This window comes from Eurosta solidaginis, chromosome 4 (assembly GCF_040869045.1).
Source record: "Eurosta solidaginis isolate ZX-2024a chromosome 4, ASM4086904v1, whole genome shotgun sequence".
In the NCBI taxonomy this organism is placed as follows: Eukaryota; Metazoa; Arthropoda; class Insecta; order Diptera; family Tephritidae; genus Eurosta; species Eurosta solidaginis.
Window position 1 is genome coordinate 220,484,696 of NC_090322.1, and position 18,388 is coordinate 220,503,083.

The window sequence follows — 18,388 nt, forward strand, 5'->3', positions numbered from 1 at the left end:
TTTATAGTACAACAGACAAATAACAGGATAATAATAAAACATTCAAGTTTTAAATTTAACACATTAACCTAACATATTTAAGGTATATAAAATAATATATGATGGAAACCAAAACAGATTCATAACAGAATATGCTCACTACAATTCATAAAGGAAAAAAAAAGAAAAGTTTTAACGTTAGCAAATATTCGCTCCCAACGCTTACGAACGCTTACGAAAAACGATTAGGAAAATAAAAACGAACTTAGTATTAAAATCGGTTATATCTAAATATACAGTAAGCCATTTTCGGAAACAGAATTGCTAGTTGGGTACCAGAATACTTAAGATAATAATAATAATAATTGACTAGAAGATATGTAGGTAAACTCTGTTTCAAATCAAGACATTCATTGACGAAAGAACGAATATATAACATTCTTCAAAAATATCGGAAGGGGTGCAAAAGACTGGTTTTGGACCCAGGATCGCGAATTCGAAAACGGAAAATAAATTTTATATAAATTTGTTATATAAAACATGGATCACTTTCCATTGAAACGTGGTTACTGTTTTCAATGCAATAAGTCGAACAGAGCAACATTTTTCATCAGCTGGCTGTTGACAGCTGCAATAAGAAAACAAAAACAAAAAGAGGGCAAAATTTTGCCAAGTTGTCAACGTACAAACGCAAATAAATAAATCAACTATTGAATATATACAAATAAATACATTAAATAAACAAAGCGAACATCATAATTAAGTAATTGTGCATAAGTAAAACAAAATAATATCATGTCTTGGATTAATAGCAGCCTCAATACACTGAAAGGTCAGCTGACGACTTTGGCCCAAGAAGTGCTTGCTGAAACAGCAGGTCCAGGAGATGATGAATATCGTGCACCAGAAAATGAAAACCCTATGCCAAGTGACGTACTTGCGGATACGCAAATAGGATATCAACAATTGGGAAAATTATGCAATGAAAAGGATAATGAAGTAAGTGCTCGCGGGGTTCAGGTGTAGGTCAAAAGTGTACACATTTGGTTTTCATTTCTATATTGAATTGTGAAATCGCGAATATAGGCAACTCTTCTTGCTTGTGATAACTGTCTTAATTAGCATTAAGGTTACATGACATACACACATATATACATATGTATAAAGTACTACCCATATTTTAACGGAGACCAGCCTTCCTAAATTAGTGCATCCTGTACACTTTGTATGCTACTTCTTTCTAAACAACAAACTAAGGCGCTGTTGTTGTTGTTGTTGTTGTTGTATTACCGATAAAGACACTCCACGAAGGCTTTGGGGAGTGTTATTGATGTTGATGGTCCTTTGCCGGATATAGATCATTAAACCTTCAAGGCCATCCCTCCCTCCCCACCCCCTAGTTCCATGAGGGGCTTGGGGTCGCCAGAGCCTCGTCTGTTAATGAAACAGGATTCGCCACGGGTAGGTGAGGTTGACAATTGGGTTGGAGAAGCTATATATTGCGCTGGCAACACAGCCCCTTGAATCGATTTGGTTTTTTAGTCGCCTCTTACGACAGCTATACCTACCGCTGGTATATTCTAAGCCCCCTCATCCGCTGGGGTTAATCTGTTCATTCTACGTCGTAAACAGAGTGACCGTGGATTTGGTCGGTGATAATGCCAGGTTGTTGAGGTGAAACTCGAAAGACTGGGGAGATAGCTGTTTATTTTAGAAGCTAATTCATCTATTGCCGTTATCGTGTAGTCTTCCTCAAAGGAAATGATTGCAACTCCTGGTGGGGAAGGGAGCATAGAAGCGCAGATAGGACACCCCCTGTGATACCCCCTATTTAATTCTCCTAGGCTTCGTTTCTAAATTGGACCGAAGCTTACCGAATATTCAGATAATTTGCGGTCCATCTCTTTAGACAAAAGGGAAAGGGCCAGCCTTCTATGTCTTGAAGTAGCGTTCCATGATTGACTGTGTCAAAAGCCCTTGAAGGTATTCCAGGCGGAACACTCGTATGGAACCAGAGGAATACTGCGCCCCCTGTCCCCTGGGAGGACCAGGTGGAAAGCGATTCAAAGCGCCAACTAATTAAGTAAGTAGTACCATCACGCAATAGATTTCAACCTTAACTAAAGTTCCTGGAAAATTTTCGCAGATAAGCTGATCTTTCAATGTTTGTTGGGAGACCGCATCACTTATCAGTTCGATGCTTTAAGTAAAGCGTAATCAGTTGATTGAGGAACGGTGACGGTTACACCTAACGTGCAGCATTTGCCAATGTCACCCCAAGTACCAACAGGATTTAGTTTCCCGCGTCAGATAGATGTCAAACTACTTATAACTCTTAAATCGGATTGCAGGCTCTAAGCACAGGAACGGTATTATCTTTTAACTGATCAGGAGTTGCCATCAACAAACTCGAAAATTTCAAAGGTATCGTTTTGCTGAATATCTATCATCTTGACGTCGATTTGAAATTATATCCTGGGTTTGACTGTGGTTTCACGCCACCACGTAATATTAGAGTAATTTTTACAGTAGGTCTGCCCTTAGTCGCGTATATTCAATATGCTTCTGCCAGCATAATCCAAGTGCTCTAACCGTCGACCTGTTACCATGAGTCAATCCAAATATTCAACATTTAAAATGATTCATGGAGTTTTGGAGCTCTTAGTACCGCAATTGTCGCTTTACGTGAGATTTCCGGCTTTTCCGAACTCTTTCATTTAATTAACAAATTTTTGCTTAGTTCATTGCCTGAAAAGCAGTGACATTTGGCTACCGCTAACATAAAACCGAACTACAAAAATTTTGTTAATATAATTTCAGATTGCATTGCTGCGCAAGCAAATAAATGAACTACAAACCAAAATAGCTGATACTGGTGGCGGAAATACAGCTAGTACATCGAAATCGGTAAGTGAAAAAAAAATTATTGAATAAGATATAGGATAGGATAGGATAGGTTAGGTGGTAGCTGCCCTGATAAGGATAGCGCACTTGGACAACACGAAGGTCCGTTGTGATACCACATACACCAAAAATAACGGTGACTTAGATCTAGCTACTTAGAGAATCGTTGGGTAGCAACGATAAAGCTCCGAATGATACCGATCTCAACTTTGGATATATCCTCGGGAGATCCAAGTGAGTCGCGACCGAAGTACTTTCGCCTAGTTCTGGCAATCAAGCATAAAGTGATTTGGTGATTCCACCTCATCATCCTCCATACAGCTGCAGCAGGATGGAGTTTGCAGTATATTGAGACGTACCGCATGGATACCCATGGGACAGTGCCCCGTCAAAACCCCAATGACCATTGATAGGTGAGCCTTAGTGAACCCAATTATTTCAGCAGACCTCCTGCCACCCACTTTTGGCCAGAAAGATCTTGCTACCCTGCAAGACGTGGTATCCGCCCAACGTTTGCTGAGCTGATTCGAGGCCCAGCTATGGAGGAGCAATCCACAGGTGGCCAGCGGGATCCCGAAATCCCTACAGCCATCTTCATCCGGTTCAGTTGTACCGATGCGGGCTAAGAGATCCGCTTGACAGTTACCCCGGATATCACTATGGCCCGGGACCCAGATAATCTTAATTGTAAAATAATTCGATGCAATCGCAAGCGAGGTCAGGCACTCCCAGACCACCCTCGATCGCACTGTAGTTGAGCTCAAGGCCTTGATAGCCGCTTGGCTATCAGAGTAGATGTTAAATTCCCTAACCGTGGAAGCACTGGATAGCATTCCATCCACCGCATCCTTAATCGCAGCAATTTCCGCTTGGAATACACTGCAGTGATCAGCCAACTTAAACTTGCGGCTTAAATTTAGCTCTTGACAAAAGACTCCCCCACCAACCTTTCCATCCAGCTTTGACCCATCCGTGAACAAGTTAACCGGTCCCATGTCCCAGATAATTCCACTTCCCCAATCCTCTCTCTCTGGAATAACTGGGGTGAAGGTTGTATAGGGAGCAGTTATCGGCATACAGTAGTCCGTTCTGTCCGGGATGAAGTCGAAACTGGTAAGAAGGCTAGAGTGTCCGCGGTCAGAAAGTCTATATCCCATATCACGAAGCCTGACCAACGACCTTGCCGCGGCCGCCTTTCCCGCAATATCTACTGGGTATATGTTCAGCATGATGTTCAGTGCCAAGGTAGGTGTTGTTCTGAGAGCGCCACTGATACCGATCAGCGCCGTCCGTTGCACTGACACTAACATTTTGTAGGTGCTCGCCGTGTCCAGTGCTTTCCACCAGACCAGCACCCCATATAGCAGAATCGGTTTGACCACCATCTCATAAAGCCAGTGTACTATTCTTCGCGAGAGTCCCCATCTCTTTCCGATAGCTCCTCTGCAGCAGTACAAGGCAATGGCGGCCTTCCTGGCCCGATCTTCCACATTGGGTCTCCAGGACAGTTTCTTGTCCAAAACAATCCCCAAATATTTAACCCTATCAGAAAGTACCAACGGTACCCCTCCAATCGAGGGCGTTCTGAAATCGGGCATCTTATATCTCCTTGTGAAAAGGACCAATTCCGTTTTTCCCGGGTTGACCGCCAACCCACATGACTCAGCCCACCTAGCCACAGTATCCAGGTAGCCCTGCAGAACATCGCGCAGGGTGCCCAGAAATTTGCCTCTGACTAGGATAGCGAGGTCATCTGCATAGGAAACCACCCGACAACCATTGGCTTCCAGCTCCACAAGAAGCTCGTTGACTACCACAACCCAGAGGAGAGGAGATAGGACACCCCCCTGTGGCGTACCACTGGACACCTTCCTCTTAATTATGGCCCCACCCCACTCCGCTGCGACAATTCTGCCGCATATAAGTTTGCTAATAAATTCAACCAGAGCCGCCTCGACTCCTAAACCGACCAGAACTCTTTCAATTGCCCCCGGTAAGACATTGTTAAAAGCTCCCTCGATGTCTAAAAAGGCACCCAGAGCATACTCTTTGTGTTCTAGGGACCCCTCTATTTGCTTTACAATCGAATGGAGAGCCGTTTCTGTCGATCTGCCCTTGCAGTACGCATGCTGTGAAGCCGACAGTAACCCCCGAGGTATCCTTTCCCGTAGGTACAGGTCAATCAACCGCTCAAACGTCTTAAGAAGAAACGACGAGAGACTGATTGGCCTGAAATCCTTAGGTGATACATGAGAGCTTCTGCCGGCCTTCGGAATGAAAATAACCCTAACCGTGTGCCAAGACTTCGGGATATAGTTAAACCTGAGGCAGTTAGTATATATGATGGCCAACCAGCGGCAGGAAATCCCCAAAGACCTTTGAAGCTGCGCAGGAATGATTCCATCCATTGCTACAACAACAACAACAACAACAACAATGATTCCATCCGGGCCCGGAGACTTATAGGGCTTGAACGACCTTATAGCCCAGGTTATTTGACTTTCCCGTATTGGAATGGCAGGCATTTCTGCATGGCCAACGACCGCCGACCCTGCAGGCGAAGATCCCTGCGCAACTGGGACATCGGGAAAATGATTGTCCAGTAAAAGCCTTAGGGACTCCTCGCTACTCATCGACCAGTACCCACCATCATCTCTCAGATACCCCATAGGAGCGGGGTTCCTAGAGAGTTTTTTTCTAAATCTCGCGGATTAATTGCAGCCTTCTACGTTTTCGTAGAAGCTTCGCCGTGCATCTCGCTTGGCTATCCTTATTTCATATTTATAAATCCCCAGACTCACCTTATAGAGCTCCCAGTCCGAGGGTAATTTACTCCTCCTGGCTCTGTTGAAGAGCCGCCGACTGGACGCTCTTAGGTCGTCAAGAGAATCCGACCACCAGGGCGGCTTGCCCTTCCCCCTGTAAGTTTTCAATGGGCATGACAGCTGAAAGGTGCTATTGCTTGCCGAGGTGAAGTTTTCCACCAGAACGTCTATCTCAGATTCGGACAGGCCCGAATTAATGATAGGCACCGCAGGCTGTAGCTCTCCCAGCTTCCTACAATATAAGTCCCAGTTAGTACTTTTAGGGTTCCTAAAAGATATTTTACCGGGACGTTCTTCGTTCACTGAGAACTGAATATATCGGTGATCAGAGGAGTGCTCGTTGAGAACCCTCCATCCAGATATCCGACCTTCCAGTTCTCTACTAACCAGGGTGAGGTCCAGGACCTCCTCCCTTACCGCAGTAATAAAAGTCGGGTCATTCCCCCTATTACATATACAAAGTCCCTCATCTACAATAAAAGTAAATAAAGACTCACCTCTAGTGTTGGTATCCGAGCTTCCCCAAATGCTATGATGGGCATTAGCATCGGCACCGATGATCACGCCAACACCTCTCCGCCTTGCTTCAGCGGTGATTTCACCCAGTATCGCAGGTGGTGGCCCCTCTACGTCCCCGTGGGTCATGTACGCTGAGACCACCCACATTTCATTACTTCCTCGCTCGAGGCAGACCGTGGTTACGTCAGCATTGCTGAAATTAGAGAGAATAAAAGCTTTAATCTCTTTTTTAACAAGCACACAGGATCTAGGCCTACTTGCCTCCCCATGCACCAAGGTGTTGAATTTTCCAGTCCTTAATCCAGAAATCTTACTGCAGTTACTACTCAGCCACGGCTCCTGGACAAGGACTATATCCACTCCGCCTTTTTCAAGGCAGAGCAACAAATTTGCGGAAGCCGCCTTAGAGTGCTGAAGATTGATTTGACGGATTTCCATCAAAAGCGCTCTTCTTCCGCACCCCATCCTTGGCGGATTCGTATTAGTCTTGTCCATTCTAAAAAAGTCCCCCCTCAAGGCCGCTATCCGGAGCCGATTGTGTAGTCGCCCTTTAACGGTCTCGTGGTTATCTATGCTACGCAGGGAGGCCACGCGAGGGTTGACGCATTACCTTATGAGTAATGCGTTCAGAGCCAGACCGGACGCGAAGCAGAAAAATCTTCAAGCGCACCTACACCACCAACTTAACGGCGACGGAGCCGGAACGTACCTTGAGGCCCGCCACGGTTTTAACGAGACGTGGGCAGGTGCAACATTAGCCTACCAGCCATTTCGGTAGGGTTTCACCCCGACCTACTAAAGTGGCAGAATACCGCACCTACCAGCCCAAAGTCATCAAGTCAAAATGTAATGTAAAATCAAAGCCCTAAAACAGTCCAGTTCGTCACCGTTGTGTACCGATCTTGACTTTTAAAGAGTCCTCCCTCCTCTGAGCTCGGCACAATGACTCAGGGGGTGTGGGTTTTATCGAGTTGTCCTGTCTAGATCCGCCATTATCAGTAGAAGCAGGGGCACCTCGTGCAGGACGTGATAACTAATCACGCGTGACATTCGTCACTATGGCCGGTCTAAAACTGATATCAGTCCCTGATCCAGAGCCTGAAACCACTTATGATATCCAAGCCAAGTATCTTAGCCCAGATAACATATGCATGGACACATTTTGGATGCATCCTGAGAGGATTACTTAAGTTTGACGCAACAAGTACATACTATAAATGCTTTAGGACATGCTGTCGGGTTGATATCAATTACACATTGCCACAAAAAGACAAAAGTGAAAATATCTAGGAGGTGGTACTTCTAGTAGATCTTGAAAATATCTAAGAATGATTTTCCCCGGACACCCCCAAAAACATGTGTTACGGGCAAAAAAACAGGGTTTCGCACCTTTGGACACCTGTGAGCCTATAACTTTGTTGGCTATGAACAGATTTCCAGTTTCTCTCCGGGTAACTTAAGAAGAGACTTTGATCTGTTCACTGATATATGTGTCAGAGTGGTCGTACCCTCCTAAATGGAGACAGCGATATACTGCACAGGGATGATGGACCCGATCCCGCAATCGATGATGATGGAATTAATGTTTCAGAGGTTCGAACTAGCTGCAGAACTTAACCGCTCTGGAACAATATTCTATAAAACCGTGCAATTACTCACGTATGCTAACGATATGCATATATTATGTGCCTGAAAACCCGCACCGTAAGTTCTGCTTACTCCAAACAACTGGAACAAACTGCAACAAGAAGCGTACAAGATGGGTTTGATGGTGAATGAGGACAAAACGAAGCACCTGCTGTCATCGAGCAAAGAGTCAGCGCATTTGTGCCTTGGCAACCACGCCACTGTTAGAAGCCATAATTTGGAAATAGTTGTTGTTGTTGTTGTTGTAGCGATAAGGACACTCCCCGAAGGCCTTGGGGATTGTTGTTGTTGTTGTAGCGATAAGGTTGCTCCCCGAAGGCCTTGGGAGGTGTTATCGATGTGATGGTCCTTTGCCGGATACAGATCCGGTACGCTCCGGTAACACAGCACCATTAAGGTGCTAACGCGACCATCTCGGGAACGATTTATGTGGCCAAATTAAACCTTCAGGCCATACCTCCCTCCCCACCCCCAAGTTCCATGAGGAGCTTGGGGTCGCCAGAGCCTCGTCTGTTAGTGAAACAGAATTCGCCGCGGATAGGTGAGGTTGACAATTGGGTTTGGAGAAGCTATATATTGCGCTGGCAATCTGAAGGGTTGCGCTACACAGCCCCTTGAATCTGGTATTTTAGTCGCCTCTTACGACAGGCATACCTACCGCGGGTATATTCTGACCCCCTAACCCGTTGGGGGTCCTTGGGGACTGTTATCGATGTTGGAGGTCCTTTAATTTAATTTAATTTATTTATTATTACGGCTGTTTAGGCCTAAAACTGAAACTATTAAATACAAATAATTATTAAAATCAAATGCCATGTGATTCCCATCAGCATATTTTTGTATTTGTATTGGTATTTTATAAATTTTTCCTAATACAACAATTTGCCAAATTTTTTTATAGTGCTAGTCAGAACAGTGACAGAACAAAGGCGAAAATTCAAAAATATTTTAATAACTTAGATAAACAATAGATAATTTGTAAACAAAGACATAATGGTTACAATAAATTTTATAGAGTTTAATCTAGGGACGCGGAACAGAAATAAGAATAAAGGGGACTTTGCAAAGGTAGGTAGTACAGTAATAATATTAGGTTCTATCCTTAGAGAAAATAGGAGGTGGCAAGAAAAACGGATAGAAGATCAGTAAAGAGAGTCAGTTGAAGAAGGAGAGGTGAGTCAATTATAGAACAAGATTAATTCTTTTTTGAAATGCAGTGCATTATTTATTTGTCTTATTATGGCTGGAAGGGAGTTCCAAAGACGGATCGAAGTAACGAAGAATTGTCGTTCAGAAATTAGCATACGGTGTTTAACATGTGCAAGAACCATTGTCCCCGTAGAATGAAAAAAAAATGAAGCCTTCGATATATGTAGGTAATAAGGCTCCCTTCGTGTAGATTTACTAGCATGACCAACGGACGAGTCTGGGAGTCTGGGAGCCACTCTTTTAAGGGAGGTTGGAAAGGACACGTTTCCAATCCTCCAGTACTCTCAGCATAAGGCAACAAAATTTTGAACATATATTTTCATTTATGACGCTGTAGGAATGCATGAAGATTCCGATCAGCACAGCTCAACATATAATAGGAGGTTGAAAAGGACGTGTTTCCAACCCCATATTCTCTTGCTCCGGGAAGGTATCGAACCCAATCCGGGTCCGTCTCCTGACCCCGGTCCTGAGAAATTTTTTTGCTGCATCTGACGGAAAACAATCTTTTTAGGACGGTCATACTCTTGTCAGTGTGTCTCGTGTAAGGGATGATTGCATCGGACAGGTTGTTCTGGGCTAGACCCCAAAACCAGACGTCCACGTAACTTCTATAAATCTTTTGTGGCTCCTTGCTGTTCACGTTCTAGGACGTCCCGTGGTCAACCCTTAGCAAATCAAGAAATCATCAATATCTAGATCCCTCCTGTCATCTGTTGCCGCCTTGATATCAGCGGCGTACTCACTAAAAACAATCGTATTGTCTTAGGCGATTTCAATGCCCATCACGATCTATGGCATTCAAACTTGGGGGTGGACAGTAGGGGTGAGATGTTAGCGGATCAAATAGAAGAAAGACGTTCTGCACATTAAACGGAGACGCCCCCACACGTATGGTAGGAAGCTGTCACAGTTCGCCGGATATTTCCATCGTGAGCGCAGAACTCGTAAACTGCGTCAACTGGTAGCCGATGGTAACATTGGCATCCGACCACCTGCCTATACTTATTTCGCTCGAGCGTTCCGCCGACTTCATCGTCGCAGAAAAACGTACTTTCATTAACTTTAAAAAAGGAAAGTGGGACGAAAACAAATCTTTTACAGACAACCGCTTGGCTGCCCTCCCTATCCCAACTGATGCCCGCCAAGAGGAGCGTGCTTTCCGCAAGGTCATTGAATCCGCCCGCCTCGTTTCATTCCCGCCGGTAGAATTCCCGAAATTCGGCCCCACTTCCCGGCAGAGGCCGCAAGTTTAGCGAGAGAACGTGACCTTATAAGACAGCTCGATCCCGGCGACCCCCAAATAAGGGATATAAACCAACGCATCAGATTGCTTGTGGATGAACACAAGCGGGCGAAATGGGAGGAGCACCTAAGCGGTTGTAACCTCTCTGCCGGTATAGGTAAACTTTGGTCCACTGTAAAGTCCCTATCGAATCCGTCTAGGCACAATGACAAAGTTTCCATCGCCTTTGGCGACAAAGTGCTATCGGTAGCGAAAAAATGCGCGAGCGCTTTCTGCCGACAATACATAATGCATTCTACGGTCGACAAAAATAGACGGAGAGCCAACAGACACGCACGTAAACATAAGTTCAGCGCGTCACCAATTACCATCACCGCCAAAGAGGTTGAGGATGCCATCGGTCATGCTAAACCATCCAAAGCAGTGGGCCCAGACGGCATAGCCATGCCGATAAAAGCCTAGGGAAAGAGGGTTTCAAATATTTAGCACATGTCTTCAACCTGTCTCTTTCCACCTTTGTCATACCCGAAAAATGGAAAATGGCCAAGGTGGTGCCGCTAATAAAGCCTGGGAAACCATCTAACATAGGAGAGTCACATCGCCCGATATCTCTCCTATCGCCAGTAGCCAAGACGCTTGAAGCCATTTTGATCCCCCACTTTAAAGCAAATTTGCAGCTAGCCTGTCATCAGCATGGCTTTAGAAAACTCCATAGCACCACCACCACGCTAAATGCCATTAGCACCCAGATAAATTGTGGTTTAAATCAGAAGCCCCACCCTAGAACAGTACTCGTAGCGCTAGACCTATCAAAAGCTTTTGATACGGTCAACCATGGCAAATTACTGCAAGACTTGGAAGGGTCTACCCTTCCCCCATGTCTTAAAAGGTGGACCGCAAATTATCTGGGTGGTCGGCAGGCATCGGTGCAATTCAGAAACGAAACATCAAAGCCAAGAAGAATTAAACAAGGGGTGTCACAGGGTGGTGTCCTATCCTCACTTTTGTTTAATTTTTACATATCAAAACTACCTTCGCCACCGGAAGGAGTTACCATTTGAACATCCACGTCGATGGCACTACGCTACCGACTGTCCTACACCCCAAAATCTTGGGTTTGACGTTTGATCAGGATCTACATTTTGGTAAGCACGCAGCCGCAATTGTTCCGAAAATCCAGAGCCGTAATAAAATCCTCAAATACCTTGCTGGCAGTACTTGGGGAAAAGACAAAGAAACGCTCATTACCACATACAAAGCAATTGGCCAGCCGTTTGCGTGCTACGCGTCCCCTATATGGTCGCCAAGCTTAAAAACTACCCACTGGAAGAAGCTACAGGCGTGCCAAAATACTGCGCTCAGAACCGCCACGGGCTGTCTTCTTATGTCCCCAGAACACCATCTACATAATGAGGCGAGAATAATCCCCATCAGGGAGAGAAATGAGATGCTAACCAGAAACCTGGGCATCCCAACAGACATCTGATTGATGAGCCAACACCGCCTAGGGACTTAAGGAGTCATCTCCATAAGCATTTTGAGGAAATACGGCACCTGAGAACTCAGCCGTATGAAGCAAAAAAACACAAGCAGGTTCTTGGTGAACTCCACAAACAGGCGTCGGACTTTTATGCCGGGAATTGCCCGGTGAATCCAGTACTCAGAGAACAGTACCCAAAACTTGCGGAAGAGGAACGCATACTCCCCAGGGAAACGCGAGTCACTCTGGCTCAACTTCGTTCTGGATCCTGTAACAGGTTAAACTCTTACATATCCAGAATCAACCCCGACATACAAAATGTATGCCCCGCTTGCAATGTGTCCCCACATGACACCAACCATCTCTTTAATTGTTATGTGGAGCCCACGCCTCTAACACCCCTTTCATTATGGTCCACCCCTGTTGAAACAGCAAGTTTCCTTGGACTCCCGTTAGAGGATATTGATGACAATTGGTGATCGGTCGCAGCTATTAGTTGAGGCGAAACATTGCTACAACAACAACAACAACCTTCTAGGCCATACCGCCCTCCCACCCACTAGATCCATCGTTCGGGGTCGCCAGATGAAGCCCCAACGGGCTTCATTGCGCCATGTTGCCAGGCCGCAAACCAAAATACACCGGGTACCCCAATGCTCACCCAGGGACGTCCAGTTCGAGGGCCACAACAGCAATTGCGTCCTAGCCTTTCACAACCCAGGCGTAGTCACCCGTCACTTACTCCTAGAGTGACGACGTCTCCCCCGCTAAACTTCAGAATTCTGCAGTTAAACTGTAATGGATTAACTGGCAAGATCACGGAGATAGTCGATTTCATGAAGCGGCACAACATCCGCATTACTGCGATTCAAGAGACTAAACTCAAAGCAAGATGTGCTTTGCAGACCTGTTCTGGGTATAATGTCCACAGAGAAGATCGCGAGAGTGGAAATGGAGGCGGTCTCGCGTTTATCATACACCACTCAGTGCAATATCATATATTTGATCCCGACATCGGCCGAAGGACAATGTCCTAGAACGTCACGGCTTATCTGTCCGGTCAGGCGATGTAAACCTAGAAATCATCAACATCTACATCCCTCCTGCCACCTGCTGCCCCAGTGGATAAATAAAAAAAAAAAAATAAATGTAAGGCGCGATAACCTCCGAAGAGATCTAAGGCCGAGCTTCTCTTCCAATTTGCGTCGTGCTCCTCTTGATTTTTCCCTACAAACTGGCCGGACGGGACCTACATGTTTTATGCCGACTCCGAACGGCATCTGCAAGGCAGATGGGTTTTCACTGAGAGCTTTTCATGGCAGAAATACAATCGGAGCGCTTGCCAGACACTGCCGAGGGGCGACCCCGCTTAGAAAAATTTTCTTCTAATTGAAAAATCTTATTTCTAAAATTTTGATGTTGCTTTGCCCGGGAGTTGAACCCAGGGCATACGGTGTGATAGGCGGAGCACGTTACCATCACACCACGGTGGCCGCCGTGGATACCGCCCTAATATTAGCGCCTCACTCACTGGTGATAATCGCATTATCTTAGGCGATTTCAATGCCCATCACGATCTAAGGCATACCAACTTGCAGGCGGACATCAGGGGTGAGATGTTGGCGGAAGCAACGACGTTCTGCACAATAAACGGAGACGCCCCCACTCGTATGGTAGGAAGCTGTCACAGTTCGCCAGATATATCGATCGTGAGCGCAGGACTCGTAAACTGCGTCAACTGGCAGCCGACTACCAGCCAATACGTATTTCGCTCGAGCGTACCGCCGACTTAATCGTCACCGAAAAACGCACTTTCATAAACGTTAAAAAAGGAAATCCCTTTAGAGACAACCGCTATGCCATGCCCTCTCTATCGCGACTGATGCTCGCCAAGGGGAGCGTGCTTTCCGCAAGGTCATTGAATCCGCCTCGGCTCGCTTTATTCCCGCCGGAAAAATTCCCGAAATTCGGCCTCATTTTCCAGCGGAGGCAGCAAATTTAGCGAGAGAACGTGACCTTATAAGGCAGCTCGATCCCGGCGACCCCCAAATAAGCGATATAAACCAACGCATCAGAATGCTTGTGAATGAACACAAGCGGTCGAAATGGGAGGAGCATCTAAGTAGTTGTAACCTCTCTGCCGGTGACCAAAGCTTACCGGTCCACCGTAGAGTCCCTATCGAATCCGTCAAAGCACAACGACAAAATTTCCATCGCCTTTGGCGATAAAGTGCTGTCGGATGCGAAAAAATGCGCGAGCGCTTTTTGCCGACAATATATAATGCATTCTACGGTTGACAAAATTAGACGGATGGCCAACAGACACGCACATAAACATAAATTCAGCACGTCCCCAATTACCATAACCGCCAAAGAGGTTGAGGATGTCATCGGTCAAGCTAAACCATCTAAAGCAGTGGGTCCAAAGGCATAGCCATGCCGATGCTTAAAAGCCTAGGAAAAGAGGGTTTCAAATATTTAGCACATGTATTTAATCTGTCCCTTTCCACCTTTGTCATTCCCAAAAAATGGAAAATGGCCAAGGTGGTCCCGCTACTAAAGCCTGGGAAACCAGCTAACATAGGAGAGTCATATCGACCGATATCTCTCCTATCGCCAGTAGCCAAGACGCTTGAAGCCATTTTGCTCCCCTATTTCAAAGCAAATTTGCAACTAGCCCGTCATCAGCATCATCAGCATGGCTTTCGAAAATTACTTATTACCACCGCGCTAAACGCCATTAACACACAAATAAATTGCGGATTAAATCAAAATCCCCACCATAGGACAATACTCGTTGCATTAGACCTGTCAAAAGCTTTTGATACGGTCCACCACGGCACATTACTTCAAGACTTGGAAGGGTCCTCCCTCCCTTCAAGTCCCAAAAAGGTAGACCGCAAGTTATTTGTGTGGTCGGCAAGCATCGGTGCAATTCAGGAACATAACATCCAAACCAAGGAGAATTAAACAACGAGTGCCACAGGGTGGTGTCTTATCCCCACTTCTGTTTAACTTCTACATATCGAAGCTACCTTCACCGCCAGAAGGAGTCACTATTGTTTCCTACGCCAATGACTGCACAATAATGGCCACAGGCCCAGGCCCACACATTGATGAGCTTTGTAACAAAATAAACAGCTATCTCCCTGATCTCTCCAGTTTCTTCGCCTCGCGAAACCTGACATTGTTACCGACCAAATCATCGGCGACCTTATTTACAACATGGACGCGCCAAATGTCGACCATATTGAACATCCACGTCGATGGCATACGCTACCGACTGTCTTACACCCAAAAATCTCGGGTATGACGTTCGATCAGGATCTACCTTTTGGACAGCATGGAAACGCAATTGTTCCTAAAATCCAGAGCCGTAATAAAATCCTCAAATCCTCGGATTTTTATTTTTTGAGTCCGATAGAACTAGTTAAACTCGGACTTTTAAAAATAAAAGTCCGGAAATAAAAGTTAAATCCGGACTTTTATTTTTTAAGGCCAAAATAAAAGTCCCGCTTGATAACAAAAACGGCTTATCCGAAACAAACAATTTTTTTTAATTCGGATAAGCCGTTTCTTTGTTATCAAGCCGGACTTTTATTTTGGCCTTAAAAATAAAAGTCCGGATTTAACTTTTATTTCCGGCTTTTATTTTTAAAAGTCCGAGTTTAACTAGTCCTATCGAACTAAAAAAATAAAAATACAGATTTTACTTTTATATGTAGACTTTTATGGAAAAAGTTCGAAAAATAAAAAGGATGCCATGATTCGACATGATATTGCTATAGGGATACCTGGGAACTCAAACATTTTCACCTAGGACAATTTTCTGACCAGGACTTTTTCGACTCCGAAAAAAAAATAATAATTATTTTCCGTCCCTGCTCAGAACCACTACGGGCTGTCTTCTTATGTCTCCAGAACACAACCTACACAATGAGGCGAGAGTACTCCCCATTAGGGGAGAAATGAAATGCTGAACAAGCAGTTTCTGTTGAATACCCAGAAACCTGCCCATCCCAACAGACATCTGATTGATGAGGCTACACCTCCCAGGGCCTAAGGAGTCATCTCCGTAAGTATTATGAGGAAATGCGGTACCTGAGAACACAGCCGTATGAGGCAAAAAAGCACAAGCAGGTCCTCAGTGACATTCACAAACAAGCGTGGGACCTCTACGCCAGGAATTGCCCGGCTAATCCAGTAATTAGAGAAAAATACACAGAACTAGCAGAAGAGGAACGCACTCCCCCTAGGGAAACGCCCGTCACTCTCGCTCAACTTCGATCTGGATACTGTAACAGGTTAATAAACTCTTACCTATCCAGAATCATGAAAATTTTACAATGAAATGAAAATTTTTTTAGAAGGTCATGAAAAAACCCTTAAAAATCAAAGTCGAAAAAATGTAAAAAAATGAAATTTCGCAGGCTCGAAAATGATTTTTTTGGGTATGCGTAGTGGAACTTTTTTTCCTGAGCCCAAATCCTATCGAAAAATCGATGGCGCGATATCGGTTAACTTTCGTCCATACAAATCGACCCACCCTAATAAGTATGTACTTATGTTACAGACACATACATATATATGTACATATTTACTTACTTAAGCCTATGAATGTGTGTATAAAGATATGCATATAAATGAATTTAATTCTGAAGTCAATATTTAAATGATGATATCGCCTCAATAAAAAAATAAAAAAAAAAATAAACAGTGCCGCTCTTCATATCAAATAAATAAGATAAAGAACCCTTATTACTTTGGTGATGGCATTGGCCCGTAACATAATGTTGTTAAAACGCTGCTTTCCAAGTAACTACGTTTCACTTTCCCGCTACTAAAATCAGTATCTACAAAAAAATAAATCATAAATCCACAAAATGATTACAACCACGTAGTGTTGTGCTCATCCTTAGCCTAACCATTGCAGTTATTATTTCTCTTAAGCGTCAGGTATTAACTTTAACCCTAGAAAGATAACGTCATTTTTATACCCTAGAAAGATAACGCACGTTTGAGAGACGTGTTCAAGTTTAAGGACCCTAAACATGTAAAAAAAACTAATATTTTTTTTTAATCATTTATTATACTCAGTTGAGCAGAGCTCACAGAGTATATTAACTTTGATTGGATAACGGTTGGTTGTACAGGTATAAAGGAATCTAGATAGATACAGACTTCCATATATCAAAATCATCAGCATAGAAAAAAAAAATTGATTGAGCCATGTCCGTCCGTCCGTTAACACGATAACTTGAGTAAATTTTGAGGTATCTTGATTCATTTTGGTATGTAGGTTCCTGGGCAACCATCTCAGATCGCTGTTTAAAATGAACGATATCAGACTATAACCACGCCCACTTTTTCGATATCGAAAATTTCGAAAACCCGAAAATGTGCGATTATTCATTACCACAGACGGATAAAGCGATGAAACTTGGTAGGTGAGTTGAACTTATGACGCAGAATAGAAAATTAGTAAAATTTTGGACAATGGGCGTGGCACCGCCCACTTTTAAAAGAAGGTAATATAAAAGTTTTGCAAGCTCTAATTTGGCAGTCGTTGAAGATATCATGATGAAATTTGGCAGGAACGTTACTCCTATTACTATGTGTATGTTTAATAAAAATTAGAAAAATCGGAGGACGAACACGCCCACTTAAATACAAAAATTTTTTTATGACAAATTTTAACAAAAAATTGAATATCTTTACAGTATATAAGTAAATTATGTCAACATTCAACTCCAGTAATGATATGGTGCAACAAAATACAAAAATAAAAGAAAATTTCAAAATGGCCGTGGCTCCGCTCTTTTTCATTTAATTTGTCTAGGATACTTTTAATGCCAATCCTTGTGAAATTTGGTAGGGGCTTAGATTCTAGGACGATAACTGTTTTCTGTGAAAAAGGGCGAAATCGGTTGAAGCCACGCCCAGTTTTTATACACAGTCCACCGTCTGTCCTTCCGCTCGGCCGTTAACACGATAACTTGAGCAAAAACCGATATATCTTTACTAAACTTAGTCCACGTACTTATCTGAACTCACTTTATCTTGGTATAAAAAATGGCAGAAATCCGACTATAACCACGCCCAATTTTTCGATATCGAAAATTACGAAAAATGAAAAAAATGCCATAATTCTATACCAAATACGAAAAAAGGGATGAAGCATGGTAATTTGATTGGTTTATTCACGCAAAATATAACTTTAGAAAAAACTATGTAAAATGGGTGTGACACCTACCATATTAAGTAGAAAAAAATGAAAAAGTTCTGCAGGGGGAAATCAACAGCCCTTGGAATCTTGGCAGGAATACTGTTCGTGGTATTGCATATATAAATAAATTAGCAGTACCCGACAGATGATTTTCTGGATCACCCTGGTCCACATTTTGGTCGATATCGCGAAAACGCCATCACGTATACATATAAGGGCCACTCGCTGTTAAAACCCTCATTAATACCTTTAATTTGATACCCATATCGCACAAACACATGACAGAGTCACCCCTGGTCCACCTTTATGGCGATATCTGGAAAAGGCGTCCACATATAGAACTAAGGCCCACT

At 44.0% G+C, this 18,388-nt stretch overlaps 1 protein-coding gene across 1 annotated transcript in view; it reads left to right on the forward strand.

The window, feature by feature from the left end:
- The first annotated feature begins 627 nt into the window (after positions 1-627).
- The window catches only part of Gmap (Golgi microtubule-associated protein), a 186,598-nt gene continuing 168,837 nt past the window's right edge, over positions 628-18,388 (forward strand). Inside the window, exons 1-2 of the mRNA XM_067784815.1 lie at positions 628-978; positions 2,800-2,886. Coding sequence (XP_067640916.1) covers positions 775-978; positions 2,800-2,886 — 291 coding nt within the window. The 5' untranslated portion in view covers positions 628-774. The remainder of the gene's footprint in view (positions 979-2,799; positions 2,887-18,388) is intronic.